Raw genomic sequence first — 14,725 nt, forward strand, 5'->3', positions numbered from 1 at the left:
GGCACCACATAGTTAACAAATGATTGTGTTTATTGACAAGTTCAAACATCAATACAAACGGACACGTTAAAAAAAATCCCCTGCCCGGTGCAGCCGGAGAGGAGACAAGCGCCACGGTCCGGACAAAGTATAAAAGTTATAAATAAGAGGATCTCAAAACTGGGGCGGAGCGAGTCTGGGAGGGGCAGCAGCAGCCAGCGACCTTAGACATGCACAAACGGACGTGTCGCCAGCCACAGGACCCCTCCCGGGCAGGGCAGAGGGCAGAGGAAGGGCTGCTACCTTCTCACCAACCATGGCGGGAATGTAGCACTCGCCTCGTGGAAAGGCTGGCTGAGGATCGCTAAGCACCTGGCCCTGAGAAGCCGAACCGGCGCCTAGTTGTGGTGGGCTGTGGCTGATGTGGCGCTCTAACCCCCAGAAGACAGCTGCAGCACGACCCCCTGGCCGCAAGAGTTCTGGGGTCCAGGGTTTGAGTTTGGCCATGCACGTGGTGGTGGCAGAGACCGGCTTTTTCCAAGACCCAGGTTCTTCATAGCATCTACCTACAGCGCTGCTCACGTGTGAACAGGCTTTTGTGGCCTGAACCCGTGGTAACAGTGGTCCTGATGTCTAGGGCAGAGGAAAGCAGGGGCCCAGAGACACTTTTTCTTTGGTACCAGGGATGGAACTCAGGATCTTGCACTTACCAGGAAGGTGCTTAGGCCACTGAGCTATATCCCTGGTGAGACACTGTTTTCACCAACTCTGCACCATTTATTAACTGCCTAGTCCTACTCTGTGAGCCTACCATGCTCTCCTTCCCTTCATCCCTAACTGCCCTTTTAAAGCTAATCTGTCCCCTCACCCCTGCCACTTCCCTCTGCCATCTGCCACTTCCCAGTGTGTCTCTTGGTCCCTGTGCCTCCTCCATTCCAGCACTGCTGTGGAGATTGATTCTATCAGGACCAGGTAGGTTTCATGGGCCACCTTGCAGCTAGGGTGTGGACACCAAGAATCAATGTTTTGGGTTGAATGTTTCATTCCTTTTCATGCTCATGATGAGTTCCACATAAGCCAGGGTGGTGAAGCTGAGGCAGAGTGTGAGACAAACCCAGGCACACAGGAGCCAGCTAAGTACTCACAGGTGTGTTTGGGAGGCTGGTTTTACCTGCAGCCAAGGTCCTCAGAAGGTTGACTGGCACCCTCTAGACCATGAGGGTAAGTCCACACAAGTTTTTGACTGCATCATTGGGATGCAGTGAGAAGGCAGTAGCTCTGGGCTTCAGCAGGCTGCTGGGCACCAGGGCAGGAGGATAAAGAAAGCTAAGGGGCTGAGGAAAGGGGACCAGGCTTCATGTCTGCCCAGCAGAGGGCTTTACTGTCCTGCAGCAACATCCTACAGCTGGCTCCACATGCTCTAGCCAGGAAGGGAAGGGTTCTTGGGAGTTGAAGGGAGTGGAATGTGGGGGCTCAGGTCCTGATACCAATTGTCTCCTGAGGGTTGGGATGCTGTGCCTCTGTGAGCTGCCAGAAGCTGGGATACATAAGCCCTGCTCTGGGAGCCAGCAGCATGCAGCTGGTGTGGGAGGGGAGTGGGAGTAGAGGTGAAGGTGCACTGTTGGCTGGTGGCACTGACTACCACGTCACCACTCGCCTCTACCCCATGGAGTACCCTGTGTATGCGCTGATCCCTGAAGTAATTTCAAATGGCTTCTAAGAAGAGAGAGCCAGCCCTTCCCAACGTCCATCAGATGGGGCAGGCTGCCCTTCTACCCTTCACAGCACCAAGATGACAAAGACTCGGCCTGCCAGGAGCCACTGCAGGGGCTGTGGAGGCAGGAGCTCCACCGAAGTGAGGGCACAGGCAGGGAAATAAATTAATAAATACAGGGCCCATGAGGAGCAGCTGGGAAAGCTGCTTCCCAGATGAGTGCTGGTCCCTCCATCCACTCCAAGCATCTCATATGTCATAGTGAGCAGAGAAAGAACCATAGTTTGGAATGGGGAGCATTCACTTGGGACAGGCTCTGGAGCTCAGAGTTTGCGTTCCATGCGCCGCTCCACGGCTCGAAGCAACAGCTCTGAGTACTGCTCCAGCAGGGCCTGTGTTTGCTCAGCTCCTACAGTCCCAGGGCTGCTGCCTGGGCTGGACAGTGCAGTCCCAGCCAGGACCTCCAGCTCCTGCCGGACAGAAGAGAAGGTGTCTCTGAGGAGCTGAGTAATTCGACTCTGTTCTGCTGAGGGCGTCTTGCAGCTGGCCACCTGCAACAATCCCAAGAGGTGAGTTGGAGGAGCCATGGAAATGACTGTTCATGGCCCTGCTAGCCCTAGCCTGCCCAGAAGTGACTGGCGGAGAGTTCCACACTCCAAGATCAGCAATCATGACCAGGGATTATGGAGTCCATTCAGACTCTGGAGGGAGACGCACAGAAGAGTCTTTTTAGATTACAAATCATTTACAGCTTGCTAGCCACCCTTCACAACAGCTTACACAGGCTTCACTCTCGCTTTCTAAGTGTGGACCCTCACGGCCTGTCCCCTATGTCTAGCATGGCTAAATAATTTATGGATATACAAAGGATATTATTAATAGTGTCATGGGGACACTAGACATAAATGAGGACATGGTCTCTCCAAGCCCTACCCTCCTGTCTGTAGAGGTCTCCAGTGCTTCACAGGTAGGTACCTGTCTGGTTTGGCATCCCTGGCCCCTAGTTCAGCAGGCCTAGCTCCATATATTCCAGCCAGGGTCCTTCTGAGTGCTCTAGCCATATCCCTCTAGACACTCAGCTGGCCAATACCCAGCACTACTGACATGCTGCATCTTCCTGCCAGTTGATGCCAACACTCACCAAGTGGTACAGCCCCACAGCCTGGCGCACTTTTCCACGGAGCTCGGTCACAAGTTGTTCACACTGCTCCAGGTTCACAGCTGGTTCTAAGAGGGACAGACATAGCTCAGTGGGGCTAAGCAAGTTACTCTGTCAGGCTTCCTCACCCAGGAGCACTCAAGAGCAGGAAAGGCCTACTCTTCAGCACTGCACCCCACTCCCCAGTCCTCCAGCCTTCTCTTCTAGCCCTCCCATCCACCCGCGCAGCACACAGACAAGATCCAGAGGACAGGGCCAGCTCCAGACTCAGTCTGGAAAGCACTGCACAGGTGGAGGGGGTGTCACAAAATCATGAAGATTGGCAGAAATGTCTTACCATCAGGGGTGTGACTTATGGGCTGAGATAGGACCAGACAGGACGAAAAATGCTAGAGGCTGGACGCACAGAAATGGGATGGAGCCAGAGGGTGGCCAACAGACAAGGGAAAAAGATGGGGCAAAAGACGTGAGCTGGGGGGCTGTGCACACCTGAGTCTTGGCTCAGGGCTGACCCTGGCCTGGTGCATTCCAAGGGGTTGGGAGTCTTCTCAGGGGGTGGGGGCTGGAAGTTCTCAGGGCCTTGGAGGAGGCTGCTGACTGGCAGTCGCTGGGCACCATGGCTGTTGGGCCCAAGATGAGCCTGGTACTCTGTCCTAGGCTTGGGAATGGTACCCTCTCCCCCACAGGCCTGCCTGTCAGCTGGACTGCAACCCTTTCCTAAGCCTGCTTGGGAGCCAGGCTGTTCTGCATCACCAGGGGTCCGGCCCTTGGTTATAGGTGAGAATGTGGCCAGGGTAGGGCGGTCAGGCAGTGGTTTGGGGATGTCCAGGACCAGGTGAGCCCGGCCAGGCAGGGTCAACTTGCTGAGTGGTGAGACTCGGAGTGGGGCAGAAGCTTGAGGTTCAGCTGCTAGGCCCAAGTTCTCCCCAACAGAAATACTGCGGGCTATCTTGGCCATAGAACTGGTGGTGGGGCTCTGGAAGGAGCAGGGCTGAGATGGACGTCCATCGGCCTGGGTTAGGGAGCCCAGGCCCTCCTGGGTCTCCATCTCCCGTGAGAGCAGGGGGCCCGATGCAGGTACCTCATCTGCAGAGATGGAGACACAGGTGGTCAGGAAAAGTGCCCGGTATTGCTCAGCCCCAAGGAGGGTAGTTGTCCACTCCAGGACTATGGCAGGCCCACCTTCCCCCAGCACACCTTGCCTTCCGTGCTCCCTGCACTCTGGACCTGAACTCACCAGGCTCCGCACCCTGTGTCATCAGACTGTGCACAGACTGGGCTTTCTGGAGTCCAGCCAAGGGGCTGGCTGTGGCCACTTTCTTGGGGACCCAGCTGCTGTCTGGGTTGTGACGGCGGCGTGGCAGCAGTACGGGGGCTGCCCCATGGGAACCAGAGTTTCCAGAGGATGTTTCCACCTCCAGGGGTGCTCCCAGGGGACTGGCACCACTGCGCCTCAGCTGGTCACCAGATGCCTGTGGCAGCTGCACAGTTCCTGACACCAATGCCAGTCTTGAAGAAGAGGGGGATGGTTCCCTATTGGGAGAAAATATGGGAGAAGGCTCACTGCTCCTCCCATCAAGAGAGTGAACTGCCTGCATAGCACCAGTGAGGGACTAAAAGAGAGGACAGGCACAAAGCCAGAGAGGATCTGGATCAGGCCACTGTCCTCATCTAGGAATGTAAAACACCCCTGGGGAGGGAAGAGGGCAGGGCTGAGTGCTGCCAGAAGCAGAAGCACTCTGAGGTCAGAGTGGGGGGACAAAGCTCCATACCTAAGTGGGGTCAGGGTACCTGAGTGGTGTCAGGGCTCCATACCTGAGTGGGGATGTCTGCACTTGCAAGAGGAATCGTGAAGAGATGCTCCGAGATTCTGTCCTCTCTGGGATCCGCACTGGGGCTCCTGCCAGAGTCCGAGAGACCATAAACTTTTGCAGAAGCCAAGCTCTTGGCCCAGGACCTACCTTCCTGAGATGGAAACCCCAAGGCACACTGCCTACCCCTCCCACTCAGCTGCAGCCTGCAGTGACCGAATGCTGACCCTCTGACCACACCTGGAGCAGCCCCATTGGCCAGAGTCTCAAAGTGCTGTTTTAGGAACTGCTCCTGATCCGGGGTACAGGGACTGCCATCCTGGAGCCCATAGAGGCCAGTGCCTCCCTCCTCCTCATCTTCTTCTTCATCACCCTCAGCTGCTTCTTCCAAGTCTGAGGAGATGCCATCCACACTCAGGGGCTCTGTGCTCTCAGAGTCTGGAAGTGGAGAGACATCACACTGCACCCATCACCAGGGCTTCCTCCCCACTTCCAACAACTGGCCTCTCCCACCAGGCTGCAGCCTCACCTTCATTGGGGTGCTCTGGGCTGGAAAGACGGCTGCTGCTGTAATCCACAGAGCAGGCACTATCTGGGCTGTGTTTTTCTGAGCCCCTGCCACCTGTGTACACTCGACCCCGGGTTCCTCGGGTCAGGGCCTGCACCTGGAACTCATTGCTGGGAAACCAGCAGGGAGAAGAAGACTGTGAACACACAAAAGCAACAGCCCACTGGACTCCTGCCTACAAGCAGAACCAGAGAGGGTGGTAGCGAGTGGTCAGCAAGCCCTAAGCTGCTGGGGACCAGCCTTCTGCCAACTGAAAAGCACTCAAAGGAAAGAGAAGACAGCTATGGAGCCCCAGGAGGTCTGGCCAGGGTAGGTCCCTTGCCTGGTATCCATAATGGGGCTGTCACTAGGCTCCGGGTACACAATTCCATCTTCAATGGGTGCAGGCTCCAGATCTTGGGCAAAGACCCCTTCCTCTTGTGACAACAACTGGATGATGTGGGGGCAGGAACAAGGTTGGGAAGCCTGAAGCCGAGACTTTTCATTCTGGGAACACACAGAAGGGCATGATAGGGTTACTTGCATGTGAAGAGGGCCTTGGGGAGGACATGGAGGTGGGCAGGAGTTTGGTATACATCGATTCTGAGGAAGCTTAATACTCCAGCTCTATGGAAAGAAATCAGAAGGCCAGGCTGGGTGCCAAGTGACACTGAGCTTCCAGAAGAACTGTATTAGTCCTCTGGGCTGCCAGCCTCCAGTCCCACTTAATACCAAGAATCATCCAAGAAACCTAGTCTAGGTCAAAGGCCACCTTTGCCACTCTACCCCAACAACCCAACCTAGCCTGTAGTCAGATGACCCATGTACAGGGTCAGGCCAAGCATAGCTGTACCCAGGCTTAGGACTGTTGGTAGAAGGCTGGCTAAGGCTCCTTGGAAATCTCTAAAAATCTGAGAGAAAGCTGGCTCACCTGGCTAGCACATGAGGCCTCAGGGGCCTTCTGGCCACCTTCCCCAGGTCCAGATGGGGAAATGGCCCGTGAGCCCTGGCTGGGCCCTCGAGGGCCTGGAACCAGGGTTTCTAGCTGCCGCAGGTCTAGCATGGAGCGAACACTCAGCGGCACACCTGGCTGAGCCCAGCGCCCCCTTCTTCTGGGTCCTGAATTGGCTGCTGGAGCTGGGTCCAGGAATTCCGCTGTCTCCTGGGCCTTGGGGTTGGTAGTGGAGAAGTAAGGATAAGAACCACAGAATGATGTCAGCACTCACTGTCCCTCTCTGTGTGCCATGCCCCTTCCATGCACTAGGTCATCTCATCCTCACAACCACCTTACAGATTAGCTACTATTATTACCCTCATTCTTACAACTCAGGGACATGAAAGTACATAGGGCTTAATGTCAAGTGAGGCTCCCACGGAGTATGTGACCTGCCAGTCAGGCTGGCTCTGAAGTTCATGCACTTAGTTGCTCTCTCTGCCATCACATAGGAACCTCTCATCTGTGCTATTACTTACTGTCACAGACACTTCAGGTGAACACCCAGGCAGCTATACAGGTACATACCTCCTTTAGTGGTGATCAGCCTCATCAAACACAGGAAGGGCAGCCTGGGGCTCTCTTCATCCCTAACCCCACAGGCCTACCTTGGACACAGGTGTGGAGCACCTGGGCAGACCCCATATCCACTTACCTCCCAGCTACCCCTGCTGTAAGCTTGGAAGCACATCTGAATGTTGGCTACTCACCTGGCTCATCTCCCAGTGGGACATGCTTCGGGACAGGCTGGGACCTGAGGCTAGACAGAAATAGGCAATCATCAAAGATGTCCCCTTACACACACCTGAAGCCAGAGCCCCACATAAGCCCACCCCCTGTGTGGCCACAGTGATGTCCAGTGTCCTCAGCTTATGCATTGTCACCCCATGGTCCTTGAGAGAGTCCATCCAGCCACTACAACAGCTGGTGCCAGTCACAGACCTAGTTCTTTCTTGTTTATTTTGGCAAGGACAGGCAGAGCTGGCAATTCTTCCTCTTCAGTACCCTCATCTTCTCCCTCCTTGTCACTGTCTGATGAGAGAGCTGGTCCAGAAGAAAGCACCACTGGGGCCTGGGGCCTGGATCCAAGACAATGGGGAGTAGAAACTTGGAGGAAAGATTGGCACCATGAGTCTCTTTATGAAGATCCAGAGCTACTAAATGGCAGGGCCAGAGCATGGGGCAGGAATGGGGAGATCAGTGAGACTGGGGAGCTACTTGGACCCACCTATCACCTGCCTGTTACCCATTCTCACCGGCTGAGTCCAGAAGCCCTCTGAGGAGAGGATGGGTCCTGCTGCTTGCCCCCTCGCTGACGCTGGCGCAGCTCAGCCAGACGCTGCCTCATGCTAATGGTCATCTCAGAGCTCAGACGCCACACGAAGATGCAGCTAAGACAGAGCCACAGAGGTGGGTGAGGGAGGGGCAGGGCAAGAGTCTGGAGGTAACAGTACCATGCATGGGCAAGGAGACCTTAGCCACCCTCCAAGGCCATGTCAGGCTCAGCCAAGAAATCCCTGTCCACACCAACTTCTCGGATACATCAGTGGTGGTGGTGGGGTCTTGGGCTTCTCTCAGGGAAGCTGGTTTCTGCTCACCTGTCCCCTGACACAGAGATGAGATGTTTGCAGTCATTACTGAATTTCATGCCAGTGACAATCTCTGTGAAGAACAAAGAACGAGCTCTATGAGCACCCTCAATTCCCAACCAAACTCCTGCCTTAGCAGTGGAGCTGGGGCTGGATGGAAGAGAGGTCAGGCAGCTCCACTGGGTCACAAGAAACTAAGAAAACAGAGTTTCAGGAGTGGTGCAGAGGGGCCACACTCACCTGAGTGGCCAAACATGGTGGCCACACACTCGCCTGAAGAGAAGTCAAAAATGGACAGGTTCTTGTCAGAGCAGCTGGTGGCAATGTAGATCCCTGAGGGGTCTGTCTGCACCTGGGGAGTGAGTCACACAGTTCAAAGAGCACAGAAGCGCCAGTTCCTTTCTACCTGGACAGCTCTGTCCCTAGTTCCTGGCCCAGTGCCCAGCTCATTTGGCCCTTACCTTAATGAGAGTGCCATCCTCACCCTGCGACCCTTTAAACAGCTTTTTCTGCTTCCCACTACTAATGTTGAAGATCCTGTAAAGAAGAACACTTATTCATGCAAGGAGATTCGTGTATCCAGTGCACTGGGAGCAGAATCACCAGCACTCACTCCAAGCCCACTCTCTCTGGAGGTTAACGCCCCCCCCAGGAGCTACTTCCCTGGGGCGAGGCAAGGTATTCACTGTAGAGACTCAAGGGGGCAGAGACCGGACAAAAAGACAAATCTGGGGATTCAGGTTTAGGCAGCTGAGAGAAGTAGTCAGATGGACTGAGGGAAGGCTACTCACCGAATATTCCGGTCCTGACAGCCAATGGCCGTGTACTTCCAGCTGGGCTCCACGTCCATGTCATAGAGGGTTGTCTTCCGCACCACGTGATGTGTCCGAGTAAACTGTACTCCATTTCCACACTGCCGGGGTGGAACATGTGGCAAACCCACCCCAAGTGCCTTGCCAGGACAGAGTCCTGCTCTCACCTTCACCTCTCCTAACTTCAGGCAGGGGTGGTAGAGGCCCCATCCCCACCCTGCCTCTTTCAGGGATGCCCAGCGCCCTCACCTTCTGTGCAGTGCGGAAGTAGATGCTCTTGTCTGCTCCACAGCTGATCATGCGCACTTGCCCATCACTGGCTATGGAGGAGAGGACCTAGTTGTTCCCACTGTTCTCACCACATGGGGGCAGCCTTTCTTCTGTGTCTCTCCATTTTTTTTTTTTTTTTTTTTTTTTCCATTCTAGCTACTCCACCAGGCACAGCAACCAATTAAACCAGAGTGCTTTCCTCTAAACCTAAGTTTCCACCTGTCATCCCAGCCCTGGGCCTCCCAGCTGCTGTTCAGCATCCCCACTACTAGGAAGTATGATCCTTCTCATGGAAACAAGAGGTGATAGGATGTCCCTCAGTTGCCATGTCACACCTGCAAACTTGACAGCAGTGATGGAGGATGAATGTTCATCCAGTGTCTGTTGCAGGCTATACTCCCGCCCAGCATCCAGCACGTGAATCAGCCGGTCTCGACTCGCTGACGCTAACAGCTTCAGACCTGGGATTGGAAGAACTCCATCAGTCCATGTGTGCCCTGAGGAGACCCACAACTAGAGTCCCAAAGGAAATGAGCCTCATATCCCTCAGTAACATGAACAATGGAGTAGGAACAGAGCTGTCCTCTTCAAAACCTGCAAAGGCCAAACTGTCCAAGACATTATAGGCTGCACATGTAAGAGCCACAAGAGGTGTAAGTGGCAGGCCCGGAGGAGCCTGTGTCTGGGTACTGGCAATCTCCTCACCTGTGTCTGGCTTAGAGTACTCCAAGCATAGGATCTCTGAGTCATGGGCATCCACCTTCAGCATCTCACTTAGGGACTGCAGTTCATGTACCCTGCGAAGATGGGGAGAGGAAAAAAGGGGTCACTGATAAGGCTGTAGGGGGTAGAACTTCCCCCCACTTCCTCTACTATACTATACTATACTATACTATACTATACTATACTATACTATACTATACTATACTATACTATACTATACTATTACTATACTATTCCAACATTTTCTTTCCCTGAAAACTATTTTTTTTAACTTTGATGCTTAGAGAAAAGTTACAAAGAGTACAGATGTTCCCTCTGTCTCTCTTACTTGTTTTTCCCTAATACTAATATCTTACATAATGCTATGGTTTGGATCCAGAATGTTCCCCATAATCTCATGTGTTCAGAAGTGGGGCTTTTGGAAGGTGATTGGCTTATGGGGGTGTTATACTCCTCAAGGCTGTGTCTTTGGAGGCAATCTCTCCCACCCTCATCTTCCCTTTTTTCTCTGCTTGCTGGATGCCACAGTGTGAGCAGCTATCTCCTGCCATGCTCTTCCACCATGCCATTTCTGTTTTGCAGCCAGCTAACCATGAACTAAAGCCACTAAAATCTGTGAGCCAAATAAACCTCTTTTCCTATAAATTCTGGGTATCAGGTATTTTGTCTGGTAATGGGAAAGCTAATAGATACAACAATACCAGAACCTGGAAATTTATGTTGGTATAGCACTATTAACTAAAGATTTTATTTGTATTTCACCTTTCTCTCCTATATCCTTTTACTTGGTCCAGGATCTTACCAAGGGTCCAATTAGCATTTAGTTGTCACCTTTCCTTAGTCTTCTATAATCCATAATGATTTTCTAGTTTTTTCTCAACCTTCACAACCTTAACACTTTTGAAAAGTATGGATCAATTACTCTGTCTTATGTACCTCAATTTGAGCCTGTCTGATGCTTTTCTCATGACTGAAATGAACCGATGCCTATGACTTTTTTTCTTTTTTTGAGATAGCATCTCACTAGGTAGCCCAAATTGGGGTTGAAGTTGCAATCCTCTTGTCTCAGCCTCCTGAGTGTTGGGATTACAGGGCTGCACTATCATGCCCAGCTTTAGTTTATGCTTTTTTGGTAAAAAAAAATGTTACAGAAACAGTATTAGGTCCTTCTTACTGTACTATGGGCTTAATGGTGTTGATATTATCAAGATCACTTAATGTTGAGAGCCATGGAAGGAGGACTAGGAGGACTAGGCCGCAGTGCCCAAAGCAAACAAGCTACCTCAGTCCTGAGATAAGCATCCTGACAGGTTAATGTCACTACTAGTCACTAGGCAAACTTGTGTCACATGTTACTAACCTTGCAAAAGTATAAATAAACATAGGTTTCATTGTGCTGGCTCATGAGTCTTGTACATCAGGCAGACCAGCAACCACCTAGCCCAGCTTTTGTCTTCTTGTTTATCTTATTCCTGCCACTGTGTCTTCCCAGGTAGAACTGTTCACCAAAGGATCCCTACAACTTCAGATGTTTTCTGCTGGGTTTCTTCATTACAAAGTTATTATCTTTTCCTTCTTAGTAATAAATGTCTTGTTCCTTAACCCATTTTGAGACAATCCCTCTTAAAGCTCCATCCTTAAGTATGTAACTACTCCAGCCTACATCATGAGAGGCAGTGAGTACCCACTCTAGGCCTGGCCTTACCTAAGTGTGCCCATCCGGTCTCCTGAAGCTAGATGCTGCCCATTGGGGCTGATACACAGAGAGCGGATGCCCATGCGGGGATCCATCAGGGACCCATCAGATTTGTCTCCTCCTGGTAGCTCAGTGTCCAGAAGGGCCTGAGTGTTCCCATCCACATAGATTATCTTAATGAGATCCTGGTGGAACAGGTCAGAGAGGTGTGTAAGGCAAACACAAGAGAGCACAGCTGTGAGGAGAGAGGGATGCTGGGTAAAGCTAAGGTGGGGCTCACAGAGCCTGGCCAAGAAGAACTGGAAAAGCATGGTCAGGGAGGAAGGTCTTGAGAAGGAAGTGAGACCCCTATGGATGTTGGGTGCCAAGCAGGGAATGGGGTGCAGGACCTCATGCTCACATTGCTGAGGATGTTCCGGTGCAGGGTGGAGCCATGTATCCCAGAGCTCTCTGTGTTCCATAGGCGGATGGTATTATCTGAGGAACAGGTAATGAAAGAACTAGGGGGTAGACAGGCCTGGTTACTATCCTTCACCTCCGGGTAGACCTGCAGGGACAGAGGGAAAGAATAAGAGTAAGACCCCACTTAGACAGCAGTCCCTTGCCTGCCTTAAAGAGATAGAAACAAAATTAAGGTAGAATAATAGCTAGGACTTAGCAGGGTACCACATATAGTACGCAAGACATAACTGTTACATTTTATATTACAAAGGGAGGCTTAGCTACGTATCTACTGTGCACCAGGCACACATCTATGTATATACCACTTAAGGCATTTCACACACCCCCCCCCTGTCTCTCTCTTCTCCCCCTACCCCCGTACCAGGAATCAAACTCAGGACATTGTGTCCTTGTGCCACTGAGCTGTATGCCCAGCTCACTTCATTTTTAGAACAATTTGAGGAATCAAGATACATCATTTTACAGATGAAGAAACCAAAGGCTTGGCCAAGCTTAGTAACTTCTTTAAGATCATGGAGCTGAGGATGAGACAAAACTAAGGATAGACAGGGACATATGAGAACCCTAGATACATAACCACTAAAATTCATGTTCAATCCCCCGTCTATGAAAGAGGTGTTACATTTAATATCTAGATACAACCCCAAAGGTTCTGGGGAGTGACTGGATCATGGTATTGGGTTTGTCCACAGATTGGCTCAACACAGATCTAGCTGTGGCTGAATGGACTTACTGAAGATGGAAGATCCACCCTGGCTGTGAGTGATAGCAGCCAACAGGCTCTGAGCCCAGGTGAAATAAAGGAAGCAGAAGGAAGGCTGCCCTCTGCCTGCCTTCCCAGGAGGCTCTTTTTCCTTTGCTGTGCTGCCTGCCTTGGCACCAAGTGACCATAGAATGGAAAGTCTATAAACTGAGCTGAAATAAACCTTTCTTCCTTTAACTTGTGGGTGTTGAGTATTTTGTCACAAACAGAAAAAAGTAACAATAACTAAAAGTAACTAACATTCATGGTGGGGGTATCTGTGGAGAAGGAAGGCGGAGACAGAACATATGGTTACACTTGGGGTTCCCTGCTTTCTGTCCTCCCAAAGCATCCCAGCACACCTACCTCCACACTCCAGACGCAGGAGGAATGATACAGAGCAGAATACACCTTGCCCACTTTCTTGGGGTCCCTCACATCCCAAACATAGATGCTGTGGTCATTGTACACACAAGATAGCCACTGATTAGTTGGGTCAAAGGTCAAAGCAATGGTATCTGGATACTTGGCATTGGCCCCTCCAGAGAACAGGCGACTGTGGAGGAGATGACAAGGAAAACTGGTAAGATTGAAGCAGAGGAAGAGGAGCCACTCACAAAGGAAGGGGCAGAACATGGGGCATCCTCTCCAGGCCTGCAAGTTTGCAAGTACTGGTATTGCCTGAGAAGAGAAAGCAGCCCCTAAGAGCATCAGCTGGGAGCTGACTCCACAGTAACTGTTGGGCCATAATGTTCTTCTAAGAAACACAAACAAGTTCACAGGACACCAACACCAGACAACGTATTTCTTGGCTGTGATGGGGTGAAATTAAATGAGGCTGTTCTGCAATCATGTCTGCACAGAGATTAAAAACCAGACTTCCATACAAACCCCCAAATGACCAAACATCATCCTTTCCCATCTAACATGATAGGTGGCCTCTTCTTTACCAAGATAGCTTTATCACATACATTTCCTTCTGTTTGATAAAGATCATTTATATATTCAGTTGTAGGACTGTCCCTCTTTCTTTTCTTTTTCTTTTTTTCTTTTGTTGTTGTTGTTGGGTTTTTTTTTTAGCTGGCTCAGCCCACCCTAAGGGCAGGACTGGCGCAGCATGTGGTGTTGAGGATGGAACTGCAGTTCCCTGTGCCTGCCTAAGCTTGCCTAAGTAGGCACCTTAGACCGCTGAACTATCTCTCCAGCCCTTTTTTTTTTTTTTTTGAAATGTCAGCTTGCTGTGTAGGCTTGCTCAGGCTGGCTTCAAATTTGTAGTGATCCTCCTGCCTTAGCCTCCTGAGTGCTGATATTACAAGTGTGTACCACCACATCCCGTTCTGTTTTGTCCTAATTTCTTGACAGCATACAACCAGAACAAAATTTCAATTCCTGGAACCATTCCTACGTTCTCCTAACACAAACACAAACCTTGTGAGTCTCTTACGACACCTGCTTACTTAGTCACTCCCACCCTCCACGGCATGTGCTCTGTTCAGTCTCAGCAAGTACCAAAAACCTGAATTTGTGTGTCTACAAAGGTGTCCTGGTACACTTTGGGTACTGCCTGGTCTTTTAAGCACAAGAAATCTGGATACAGGGTGAAGTTCTGAACAGAAGCAGGGGGCCCATGTAGCTCACCTGGCCTCGGTGACATCAGCGATGTCTGTCCCCAGGGCATGGGGTCTGGGAAGGGTGCTGAGGAAGTGCAGGTTAGAGGGGTTGAAAAGGCGCACAGTGCCATCAGCACAGCCACAGAAGATGTAGTCCTGGCTCACCGAGATGCAGTGGGCCACTGTGGTCTATGGGCAGAGTAGCTCAGGTCAGCAAGGGCTACCAGCCCACTCAGTCTCCCCCATTCCCTCAGCAAGTCACTGGCTGAGAAGAGAGACCAGCTAAAGCAGGGCAAGTGAACAGTAGCCCGGCTGCTCTGGCCTGAGCCCCTCCGCTGCCCGATGCTGAGATGCCCTCCCTCCAGAAGCAGGTAGTCAGAGGGGCACCAGTCCTGAGCAGCCAGGGAATGGAAACCAGGGACCCAGAGGTTGTAGCAAAGAGGATAAAGGAGGAAAAGCCAAACAAAGAGGAAATGGCAGCCTGAGGAAGAGAGGCAGGTCTAGGCAGCACTTACTGTGAAGCTGTCTGTGTTCTGAGCAGAAGAGGAAAGCAGGGGAGGGAAACAGAGAGAGAGAGAGAGAGAGAGAGAGAGAGAGAGAGAGAGAGAGAGAGAGAG

General features: G+C 51.7%; 1 protein-coding gene across 5 annotated transcripts in view; it reads right to left on the reverse strand.

Moving 5' to 3' along the window:
- Positions 1-20: 20 nt before the first annotated feature.
- The window catches only part of Mapkbp1 (mitogen-activated protein kinase binding protein 1), a 64,226-nt gene continuing 49,521 nt past the window's right edge, over positions 21-14,725 (reverse strand). For 3 of the 5 annotated variants that reach the window (XM_023711243.1, XM_023711232.1, XM_023711237.1), the window contains exons 9-31: positions 14,137-14,297; positions 12,865-13,054; positions 11,695-11,841; positions 11,304-11,479; positions 9,581-9,672; positions 9,211-9,336; positions 8,855-8,925; positions 8,585-8,706; positions 8,255-8,330; positions 8,034-8,145; positions 7,803-7,866; positions 7,461-7,595; positions 7,147-7,289; positions 6,915-6,964; positions 6,142-6,378; positions 5,554-5,717; positions 5,193-5,341; positions 4,904-5,101; positions 4,668-4,752; positions 4,090-4,385; positions 3,342-3,938; positions 2,835-2,920; positions 21-2,244 (exon numbers count right to left, since the gene is read on the reverse strand). In XM_023711243.1, coding sequence (XP_023567011.1) covers positions 2,017-2,244; positions 2,835-2,920; positions 3,342-3,938; positions 4,090-4,385; positions 4,668-4,752; positions 4,904-5,101; positions 5,193-5,341; positions 5,554-5,717; positions 6,142-6,378; positions 6,915-6,964; positions 7,147-7,289; positions 7,461-7,595; positions 7,803-7,866; positions 8,034-8,145; positions 8,255-8,330; positions 8,585-8,706; positions 8,855-8,925; positions 9,211-9,336; positions 9,581-9,672; positions 11,304-11,479; positions 11,695-11,841; positions 12,865-13,054; positions 14,137-14,297 — 3,705 coding nt within the window. In that variant the 3' untranslated portion in view covers positions 21-2,016. The remainder of the gene's footprint in view (positions 2,245-2,834; positions 2,921-3,341; positions 3,939-4,089; positions 4,386-4,667; positions 4,753-4,903; positions 5,102-5,192; positions 5,342-5,553; positions 5,718-6,141; positions 6,379-6,914; positions 6,965-7,146; positions 7,290-7,460; positions 7,596-7,802; positions 7,867-8,033; positions 8,146-8,254; positions 8,331-8,584; positions 8,707-8,854; positions 8,926-9,210; positions 9,337-9,580; positions 9,673-11,303; positions 11,480-11,694; positions 11,842-12,864; positions 13,055-14,136; positions 14,298-14,725) is intronic. The other 2 variants (XM_023711249.1, XR_002820363.1) reach the window with 2 other exon arrangements.

This window comes from Octodon degus, unplaced genomic scaffold (assembly GCF_000260255.1).
Source record: "Octodon degus isolate 3935 unplaced genomic scaffold, OctDeg1.0 scaffold00002, whole genome shotgun sequence".
NCBI classification, from domain to species: Eukaryota; Metazoa; Chordata; class Mammalia; order Rodentia; family Octodontidae; genus Octodon; species Octodon degus.